The sequence below is a fragment of the Branchiostoma belcheri genome, unplaced genomic scaffold (assembly GCF_001625305.1).
Source record: "Branchiostoma belcheri isolate BF01 breed outbred unplaced genomic scaffold, Haploidv18h27 scaffold123, whole genome shotgun sequence".
NCBI classification, from domain to species: Eukaryota; Metazoa; Chordata; class Leptocardii; order Amphioxiformes; family Branchiostomatidae; genus Branchiostoma; species Branchiostoma belcheri.
This window is the reverse complement of record NW_017802636.1, coordinates 710,824-721,223: the sequence shown is the minus strand read 5'-3', so window position 1 is coordinate 721,223 and position 10,400 is coordinate 710,824. Positions and strand designations below refer to the sequence as shown.

Genomic DNA, 10,400 nt, shown 5'->3' with positions numbered 1-10,400 from the left:
GGCCGTCTTCCAAACTTTTAGGGGTACGAGACAGAACAATGCCCAGCTGTGTATTACACGTATGCCCATAACAGCGTCATCTTTCTGCCTGCAATTACTCAGACGAAACACATGCCAACAGGTGTTGTCTCTCACCTCGTCACGAATTTCACTAATGACCGACTCGAACAGCTCGTCCAGCACAGCATCGTTTGTGAACTCGTCCGAGCCGCACCTTTTGGTCACTTCCTGTCGGCAAACATGATTCTTATCAACAATGAAAGGTGAAGTGCTATCTATACATACTGGCACATTTATTACGATACAATGTACTACTAGTACTTAGTATTCATCTGTACGTAGATCACAGAGAATGCGAATCCGAGCCGCAAGCACGATTCTTAAGAAAGGTGTTTGTGTTCTATATACAGCTTTACATCAATAGCGATAGGGAAATCACGAAGAACACGAATCCTACGACATGTTTACCTTGGGTTCGGCGTGTCCCCCCGGGCGGTCCAGCTGCCCCGGCCCTTCTGACACCCAGCTGCTCCGCCGCATCATCACCACCTGGTCGTCACTGGTGATGACCATGGACCCCACCCCCACGGGCTGGGACAGGTACGCGTGCGGGTCCCCGCAACTCTGCCGTCCCCTCTGCATCAAATAGGCGGCGTCCCTGCTCATATTCGTGCCCATAAAGTCACGATAGTCCGTCAGACCAATGCGGAATGTCACAAGGTTGTTCCCTTCCCCATCTCTCTCCAACATATCCACGGACTGCATGCGAAACTTGGACCCGTTGAACAAGCGGGGGTTGTTCCGTTTGTGGTCCTCCCAGAAGCGGGCGATGTTGGGCTCGGTGGATGGTTCAACCTTCCGGCCGTACTTTTCGCTGGAGAAGTCGACCCTGACCCGTGACTTGGGCAGGCCATCGCGCGCACCGCAGGACAGGAACATGAAGAAGTCATCCTCGTAATAAGTCGTTCCTTTCGTTCCGTTCGGAGTGGAGGATGACGTCATTCTGCATACTAAACAAATAGAATTCACCTTGAACATTTTAAACAATTATGGGTTGCCGAAGGTTTGTCCAAAGCTTGTCTTAAGTTATGTCCTCGAAATTCGTATTTGTTTGGACATTCTTTCGGGACAAAATGCCCAGAGCAGACGATACTGCAAAGCATGGTTTTGTAACCTGGTAGATTCTAGTGTAGTTCAAATATAAATCTCAGGCGTAGTAATGATGTAAACGACAAACAGTACCCAGAAGCAATCTGGCGTCGATGAATATCGCGTTCTTTCAGAGGATAAGAAAACTACCCTTTATCGAGTCAAACACAATGCCTACATAACAACCTGTTGTGTCGTTGAATCAAGTGTTAACCCATGGACATTTGGTCACAAACCTGGCAGTTTCCCGCCGCTGGATCGTCTCCGTCCTGGTTTCATCACTACAGAGGTACACATTTGACCACACTAACTAGCGCTGTACTGTTATCGTCCCAAACGAACGGTTTCTAAGCAGCCGTTGTAGCTACCGTAGCACACAGCCGTAACTCAAAGACTGCCTCGCCAAATGACCTCCGCCCACTTTGTGCACCACCCAATATACGGACAATGACGTAAGTCAGTAATTATGCCAGGATTAGCGTCGAAACCACCAGACGCCTACACGAGACAAGTTCGGAGAATTTCAGACAAAACAGAGTTTCGCCAACAAGGTCCCCGTCGTATTGAACGCAAATTCTAACTCGTTGTTGTCAAAACAGTACAAAATGTTTCCCAAGAGCCGTGTTATGTAAAAGCCAGTTGTATTTCTTACGTACTAAGCAGACCTGACTAACAGGTCTCCATGCTAATTACTGAAATGTGTACGTAGTTTTCGCTTCATGGAATCCTGGCGAGGCAAATAGTTACATCACTGAATACCACCAATGACGTAAATCTGCGTTTGTTTACACCCGGTGAACCATGGCGAAGGTGAGTCAGGCTGGGCAAATAGTGGAGTTGCTGATGAGTCTTTTAATGTCCAGGTGTGCTTTTCGTTGTTCGTGAAACCCCAAATACACTACATCATGGGCACGCCTACAAAGTGCTTAACTATCCACGTACAGAATGTAGATAAAGGCAACAAAGTAGGGGCGGTAACAGGCCTAAACATTTACTGACTAGTAAGCTTGAGTTGCTATCCTTCTACTTACATGTAAGAATATTGTGTTCCCTTTTCACCGAACTACATGCATATGATACACCTATTGTTGATTTATGGCTTAAGTTTCCTTTGTTCGGATGAAACTGATGGACCATGCCAATGTGACGTTTTTAGTGAATCACTAAAAGTTTCACCTAGACCTTCTCTCCCATGATCCACACAACTGACAAGGACACTAACCCCAAACAAATACAGTGTTGTGCGTCACCCATGCTAGTGACGAGTTGGCATTTTGCCGCAGGCTTCCAAAGAACGTGACAGCTAGCAAGTAGCGGGTGAGGCGATTGATCAAAATCTTTGAGTTAAAATAATGTATTTTTTCGGCACCAATATTAAAGATAAATCTCAGTGGAAACAATTCATTATCTATATACACATACTAAAATTATTTCTATCACTGCCATATAAACTACAGTCTACCATAAAATGTTCTTCTTTTACCTCTTTCAAAGTGCCAAATTGGCAGATTCTTTGCTCTGAATGGGTGTTCAGCTGTCTCATTGATCATAAAATCTATTCCATCATATGATCAGTATATTCTACCATATTTCAGTTTAATGTTGTTGGAACTGTGAGACAATGTTTCTCTCCATCTGGCTGAGTTAACAGCCTGTTGTATGTATGTATGTATGTATGTATGTATGTATCTATCTATTTATAAAAATTCACCACAAATGAATTAACATGAGAAGGGTATCAAACAAGTGTATCAAAAACTTTACAAGTTGCTCTCCAAAACACAAACACAAAATTAATACAACAATACAATGCAGTACAAAACATACAAAGGCATATTTCTTAGGCAATACATTCAGTAGATCTGACTAACAGGTCTCCATTCATAGTTCTTTATTCATGGGGCTCTAATACAACAAATTTTAGATCATCTAAAACTGTCCAACTTGTATTGGAACAATTTATTGTTACTGGTATATATTTCAACAAATGACATTGTAATGTCCAAGCTTATCATTAGTATTTTACCTAAATTCATGTGATCATGTCTTCAGCTAGCTGAGACGGCACCTATCCAGTTGATTATCTATCTATTTCAGCCATAGGCAAAGCAAATACACACATTCCACACACAGAAGCTCACAGGGCATGTCATTCACACCAATCACTCCACCATTCAATCCATAGCTCTCAGAAAATTATCTGTGGTCTGGGTGCCATCCTATTTGTATGCCAGGGCTCCCATACTCGCTGCCCTATGAAATATTTCTTAGGGCAGCGAGTATGGGAGCCCCGGCATATATTTCTTAGGGTAGCGAGTATGGGAGCCCCGGCATACATTTCTTTAATAGGGTAGCGAGTATTGGAGCCCCGGTATACAAATAGGATGGCACCCAGGCTACATGTACTAGTAAATTACTAGTATCTCATACAGGAAAAGAATTCTGAGACCTCATATCTAAATGAAATATCCTATTCTTTGGCAAGATTTGATTTCAACATTTTTAATTATGCAAATGACCACATTAGCATAATATATCCACATTAGACAGACACACACAAACAAACAAAAAAAGACCTCCACTTTTCATGGAGGTTATCAAGCAGAGTACAGATCCGCAAACTAAATCAATTCAGCTTGATTACTAGTAATAGTAGTACTAGTAATTGAGCTTGTATCAGATTCTACTTTTCATCTATTTAAAGACTCAAAAATGAGTTTATTGATCTTGTGTCTTCAGACAGAGCATCAAATGGCAGTGACAAAGACATTAGCTTCAACACGATGTGATATTATTCTTGCAAGAAATATCATCATCACCATTATGGTCATTCACCACCTAACTTGTTACCAGTAGTATCACACTAACTAAAGTTAACGTTCCAGCAGTCAGTTGGCGAGTTAGCCACGTCTCATAATTTTGAGCTTTTGAGTTGAGTACAGTCATGTCACCTTATTTGCCGCATATCAAAGCACCAAATATAATTTTACGCACATTTTTGCCTGTTGCAAGTGTCGCCAACTCGAATGTAAGCGTTACGTGTACATCATATACTCACATTACGTTGATTAAGTACTGTTGGTATCAACGTGTCTCTGGTATTTCTTCCGGAAATGATGGGTGAGCGGTCAAAGGTTACACGCAAAGCCTAGTGGGAGGTTGTATCCCGCAGTATCAGATAGCCTTCATTTGATTGGTTTAAAATAAGGCCCTCTGCCAATACAGATCAGTGATTGGCTAATACTGTAGAGCTTCTGAATACACTTCTCCTTGACGACACATCAAAACAACCGTGCGTCGAACAGCAGCATTCATTTGATTCAGATAGAAAACAGACTTCAGGGCTGTATAACAGTACACACAACGACTAAACATGGACTCAGAAGACCTTATCCAGTACGTGGACTTCGTGGCCAGTAGTGGCGTCGTCCTGAGCTCCGAGCAGAAGGCGGCACTTCAAACATCTCTTGTTATTATGAAGGTGGGCAAAATGGTTCCTTGACTTCACGATAAATGCGTTATATCTACTTGGAAGTAGTTTCTAGAGACTATGAAAACAATTTATCATACTCCTCGGGAGGGGGGGGGGAGTGTTCCAGATCGTCATCCAGGTTTGTAACTCAACTTGCACTACACAGTATTAACGTTTTACAGAAAAAATTATGCATAAAGTACTTATTTTCCCTCTATTTTCGACCAATGTTCCAGAACCACTACAAGTTCCACCGCGTGTACCTGTGGGGAAAGATCCTGGGCATCAAGGATGACTACTTCATCGCACAAGGTGTTTCACGGGACGAAATGGCAGAAAGGAAAACCTTGTACAGGTGAGACTTACCCACAGTTACAGGTACTAGTACTAGTAGTAGTAGTAAATAGTGCTGCATACCTAAACCCACATTTAGGTTCAGGTCCGGATTCAAGTCCAGAGGTTTAGGTTCAGTTCCGGACTTGTAAGTCCGGACCTAAACCAATGGCATATACAAAATTGCATGTTGCCAACCTTGCAATGTTGTCTGGGTGAAACTTTGGCCACATAACATGGAGGCCAACACTTGACGATGCCCAATGGCAATGTTTTCTTCATTTGCAGGAAAGTTTTTGCAATCTACGGAAGGTTTTAGGTGGTTTGGAAAGAAAAGGGGTACGTGAAATGGTCTTTTATGGTAATAAGTTCGGACTCGGTTCTTGACTTTTAGGTTTTTTTGGACTTGAACCTAAACATTCTTACAAGTCCGGATCCAAGTCCATTGAACCGGTATGCAGCACTAGTAGTAAATGTCTGATACAATGTACATGTATCATCATCACTATGAAAAAGCATACGAGTATGCCCCATTCATGATTGGAAACCGATGAACTATTATCAAATGTTATACAAAATAAATTAAGGAACAGGATAAGGTTGCTAAAAGAGTGAGACATTTCAGAGACAGCAACAAAAATTGTAAATTATTTCCCTCCTCCCCAGCCTGGACTGTGTGCAGTGGAACCTCCTGCCTCCTGCCACAAAGGCCATGCGGGATCACACATCTGTCGTGAAGGGACGGTTCACTGGGGATCCATCCTACGAGTACGAGCACACTGAGATCAGGAAAATTGGTGAGGGAGAGGACGCTACAGAGGAGGAGCACACAGTGAGTACAATGTTACATAATTTATGTACTAATAGACTAATAGTAGTGTTCAGGTGTGTATGGCCCAGCTGGCTACACCTCACTGTTCAAAACATGCTTTTTGTCCACTATGGCTTCAAATTGAGCCATGTATATCTACATGTACATCTTTATATTTACCACTATAATAAGCAAGACCTGGTTGTTTAATATTAGTGATGTTGATGTGTCTGTCTCAACCTTAGATCCAAGTGAAAGAGGAGGATCGTCTGACCTCTGTCATTGCCACCATTGATGAGGAGGTTGCCATTGCACCACGGGGGGCCTTCGTCAAGACACCTCACGGGGAAGTCATCCGGAACCGTAGCTTTGAAGGTGAGGTTGGCAGCAATGAGTGTACTTCACTGGACAAACCTTGTTGAACGTGGCAAACTTTGGGTAGAAGACTGCAGCACACACCTGTTTACCTGTGTTTTGCTAGTGCTGAGCTCATCAGTTTTGCTTGTTGTATTTCTCCTACATGTACATATATTCAAGAAACCATGGTTTCTGATCCCTGCTTGTCCTTCCACAGGTCTGTCTGTGTCAGAGGCAGGGAAGCTAAACTCGTACTTCCACCTGCGTGAGCCTCTGAAGCTGAAGGAGAAGACTCTGCTGGAGAAGGCTGACCTCGACCCATCCATCGACTTCCTGGACTCAATTGAAGAAGACATTCCCAGAGGAGGTGAAAATCTTTCATTCCGTCCCTGTTTCCTTCATTTTTTTTTTCAATAATCCTATTCACCAAAAGGCCTGATGCATTAATAGCTTGCCAAAGCAAGATTTTAAGATAGGACTATATAGCTCAATAGCAGCAGATCCTGTCAGTTGAGGACAAGATTTTTAGAATTCTGTTAAAATGATATTATTTTTGCCTCCCCAGGCTCCTGGAGTGTGCAGTTTGAGCGTGGCAGCGGCCTGGTGGCACTTCGCAGCCTGGTGTGGCTTGGTTACACATTCTTCCACGTTCCCGGCACACTCAAGTTTGGCTCAATGTACATCGGAAATGGCGAGAAGAACAACGACCTACCATTTATGTTGTAACTTTGCATAGTAGGATGATTCTAAAGAACAGAACTGTGTCAAGGACTTCTATTCTTGTTGTATATAAAAGTAGCACAGAGTTATTAGTACTCTTCTTTTAGACCAGACAGATGCCATTGACTATTCTAATGACAGGAGGTTGCCTGTCATTTGATATTGACAAAGTATCATTTGCAGCATCTAATCTGCACCAGTTTCTCAACCACATTTGGCAAAATCCATGTAATTACAGGTGTACCCATCCTTCTCCAGGAACTAAAAAAGAAACCTATTATATAGCTGACTTCTTTCTTTGAAAAAGTGGTACCACAACTTTCAAAAATGTGAAGCAATATTGAGATATTTGACAGCTCTTGTACTAACTGTGCATAAATTTAATGGTAAATTAAATGGTAGCTTTTTAATGCCTTCTAAAACCTTATCTGTTATATTAGGTTGAATTCTATGCTGTTGAACTGGGTGTGAATTCTTTGTATGAAACATGAGCTGTAAATAAAGTATTTCTTCACTGTATATGTCCACACAGCAATCCTTCACTTCATCCTGACTATGGCACATTGCTACTTACCCTTTTGTTAGCCACACATATCAACCGAGACAAAAAGACACCTGCTTTATATAGCAGACCCAGGAGCATTCAAGAATTTATACAAACAACTCAAAGTAAAGCACACCAGAATTTCCAGATATCACAGGCCAGATTTATTGATCAAAAAACCTATGGATATGTATATTGTATATGCTTGAGCAGAAGGTAACAGTTGTGTGAATGTGGAAGGAGGGGATGACTGTCACATCTCCTTTCCCATTTCCCATTCATGTACATACAGAGGACTCTTTTTCCATTTCCTACTTCCATACTACATGCACGTAGTACTTTCTAAAAACAAAAGTATAACCCTGATATCTGGTAAAGCAGTCTGACATCACCAATCTTTGGTGGACAGCAATGGTTTCTTGGTGAATCTCTTCCTCCTCGGTCCTTGGTAGTACTGTTCATATGCAAACTCCTCCTTGTGTGTCAAGTCCATGGTCACGCCCATGAAGTCTATCTCCAGCTCAAATGGCCCATTGATCTTGTCTCCCAGGGTGATGCCAATAGTGTTGATTCTGTCTTTAGGTACAGCACTCTGGGCATCCTGCACACGCCCCTTGCTTGTCAGGAAGAACTTTGAGAAGGGGATCTATGAAAAAAAAATGTAACACTTTAATTTTAAGAAAGTAGAAACATATTGTAATTGAGTTTGTCTGATGTTCCACAATAAGTTTGAGTGATTTCCCGGGATTCAAAACCATGACCTCTTGGTCCAGAGGCAGTGTCACTTATCACTAGACTATGCATGCTACTTTAGATTACGCCCATGACTCATAACTGGCAAAAAGTATTGGTGTATGTATGCAATGACCTTTCTCACTACACAAAACCACAAATATATTTTCTACATATATTCAAGCCATGAATTCATGATCATTAATACTGATGTTTTTACCTGTATGTCCTGCCAGTGTGGCCCTCCTCTTGTGAAGAAGAAGTAGCACCACAAATCATCCCATTGTGAAGAAAAGTAGCTTTCTGGTGCCAAGGTGATCATGTAAGACCTCCCGTCACCACGCACACGCAGGTTCAGGATGTTGAAAGGTGTGAGATCCATCTGACTTCTTCTGTTGAAGGCGGCCTGAAGAGCACAAATAAACATTGTCTTACAGATATACAGCTAAGCTTTGATTACGAATGATTAGATCTCTATATCTGATACCCTCCAAATGACCATCATATTTAGCACAATATCATCTGAACTCTATCTGGTCCCTGACTATGTGGCCATATTCTTATCATATGTATATAGCAGTTTCTTCCTGTAGTTGTTTTGTATGCCTGGTTAAGATATCACAATGATTGAATGGTGACTGTATCATCCATTGAAGCCCCTATTTACCTTTCGCTGTTTGGACCGCATGGCTGCGTATCCAGAATATCGTGTGACCCCATCTTTGGGAACTTCTATGTTTGTAACACCATGGAAGAACGCAGTGTTGTTCTCAGAGAGGGTCAGATATGCTTCACTCTTGCCCCCCATCTCCTTGTCTGATGTCACTAGCCACTGAGTAAAAGATCAGGAAATAAGTTATTCACACAGCCGTGTACATGTGGGCAAGAGCTACAGTAGTACAATGTTCAAAATGATGACACCTAGATTTCTTATTGCAAGAAAGTTGGATTATTCCACTAGTCTACTTTGGGGATCCAAAACGATAAGGGATAATTTGTGGAGTTTAAGGACATTTGATGAGTTTCTTAGTCATACTGATCATAGAAGGCTTAAGTACAAATGTAGTTTCGAATAAAAAAATTGTACCTGATCTAGATCTTCTGGACCTCTGAACTTCCAGAGGATGCGGGAGTCCTCAAACATCAACTGCTCCAGGTCATCTCTCTTCATCTGGGTAAATGTTTCGTTTGCTAATTTTCTCACCTCATTAAGAGCATTCCCTGGGGGGGTGCAAATGTAAAAGATTCGGGTTCATTTCATTTGACTAGTTCTTTGCACTTAACGTTACAACACTAACTTCATGTATAGAGAGTGACAGAGGAAGGAAGGGAGGGAGGGATGGGCTCTTGCAAGTCCAACTTAGGGACATAGACATCAAAGGTCGTTAATCTATAATCGTTAAGCTCAAAGAAGAGCTAACTGACATTGAAACAAGTCCCGAAGAAATTAATAAAAGACTGAAGAAGTTGAATCAAAACAAAGCCATGGGACCAGACAAAATACACCCCAGAGTGATAAAGGAATTGGCGGATACTTTGTCTCACCCACTGAGCATACTCTTTCAGAAGTCCTTAAGAGAGGGGAAACTCCCAACGGAGTGGAAAACTGGTACCATCTCACCAATATACAAGAAAGGGTGCAAAAAGAACCCCAGTAATTACAGACCGGTATGTTTAACGTCTGTGATTGGGAAACTGTTGGAGGGTATAATCAGGGATGAAATCATAAGACATATGACAGACAACAACCTCTTCACAAGTCAACAACATGGATTCCTCCCTGGGAGGTCAACAGTCACCCAAATCCTAGAATGCCTGGAAAGCTGGTCAACCTGGATAGATGAAGGTCAACCAGTGGACATAATTTACATGGACTTTCGCAAGGCATTCGACTCGGTCCCGATCAAAAGACTTCTGAACAAAATAGAAAGTTATGGGATCAAAGGAAACCTTCTTAAGTGGATTTCATCCTTTTTACAGAACCGAAAACAGAAAGTATGTATCAATGAAAGCAGCTCTAGATGGGGAGAAGTCTACAGCGGAGTCCCACAGGGCAGTGTTTTAGGTCCGGTCTTGTTTACTATCTACGTGAATGACATGCCAGAAGTGGTAAACTGTTCTCTGAAATTGTTTGCGGACGACACAAAGTTGTTTAGACCAGTACCACAAGTACGAAACTGTGAAGCTCTACAACAAGACTTGTCTAGTCTACAAAAATGGGCCGACAAGTGGCAACTCAAATTCCACCCTGATAAATGTACGGTCCTGAGGGTTGGTAGTGG

General features: G+C 42.1%; 3 protein-coding genes across 5 annotated transcripts in view; 1 reads left to right on the top strand and 2 right to left on the bottom strand.

The window, feature by feature from the left end:
* LOC109463197 (nucleoside diphosphate-linked moiety X motif 22-like) overlaps positions 1–4,255 on the bottom strand; it is a 6,754-nt gene extending 2,499 nt beyond the window's left edge. Inside the window, exons 1-3 of one of the 2 annotated variants that reach the window (XM_019759911.1) lie at positions 4,208–4,255; positions 469–1,010; positions 136–228 (exon numbers count right to left, since the gene is read on the bottom strand). In XM_019759911.1, coding sequence (XP_019615470.1) covers positions 136–228; positions 469–1,002 — 627 coding nt within the window. In that variant the 5' untranslated portion in view covers positions 1,003–1,010; positions 4,208–4,255. Of the gene's footprint in view, positions 1–135; positions 229–468; positions 1,011–1,385; positions 1,518–4,207 lie in introns of those variants that run through there. The other variant, XM_019759910.1, reaches the window with a different exon arrangement.
* Positions 4,256–4,406: 151 nt separating this feature from the next.
* On the top strand, positions 4,407–7,233 carry LOC109463199 (radial spoke head protein 9 homolog). Its single transcript, XM_019759916.1, has 6 exons — positions 4,407–4,630; positions 4,858–4,976; positions 5,621–5,786; positions 6,011–6,140; positions 6,340–6,489; positions 6,688–7,233. Exons 1-6 carry the CDS (start codon positions 4,523–4,525, stop codon positions 6,846–6,848), a joined length of 834 nt encoding a protein of 277 aa, XP_019615475.1. The 5' UTR covers positions 4,407–4,522; the 3' UTR covers positions 6,849–7,233.
* Positions 7,234–7,242: 9 nt separating this feature from the next.
* LOC109463198 (complex I intermediate-associated protein 30, mitochondrial-like) overlaps positions 7,243–10,400 on the bottom strand; it is a 4,960-nt gene continuing 1,802 nt past the window's right edge. The window contains exons 1-4 of one of the 2 annotated variants that reach the window (XM_019759915.1): positions 9,206–9,359; positions 8,786–8,950; positions 8,339–8,524; positions 7,243–8,032 (exon numbers count right to left, since the gene is read on the bottom strand). In XM_019759915.1, the coding sequence (XP_019615474.1) occupies positions 7,775–8,032; positions 8,339–8,524; positions 8,786–8,950; positions 9,206–9,289 (693 nt within the window). In that variant the 5' untranslated portion in view covers positions 9,290–9,359 and the 3' untranslated portion in view covers positions 7,243–7,774. Of the gene's footprint in view, positions 8,033–8,338; positions 8,525–8,785; positions 8,951–9,205; positions 9,360–10,400 lie in introns of those variants that run through there. The other variant, XM_019759914.1, reaches the window with a different exon arrangement.

Excerpts from the sequence above, each read along its gene's own strand:
- LOC109463199 (XM_019759916.1), top strand. The coding sequence starts at position 4,523 with ATGGACTCAGAAGACCTTATCCAGTACGTGGACTTCGTGGCCAGTAGT. Across the intron at positions 4,977-5,620 it reads GAAAGGAAAACCTTGTACAG|CCTGGACTGTGTGCAGTGGA; the intron begins GTGAGACTTACC and ends CCTCCTCCCCAG. Across the intron at positions 6,490-6,687 it reads AGAAGACATTCCCAGAGGAG|GCTCCTGGAGTGTGCAGTTT; the intron begins GTGAAAATCTTT and ends TTGCCTCCCCAG.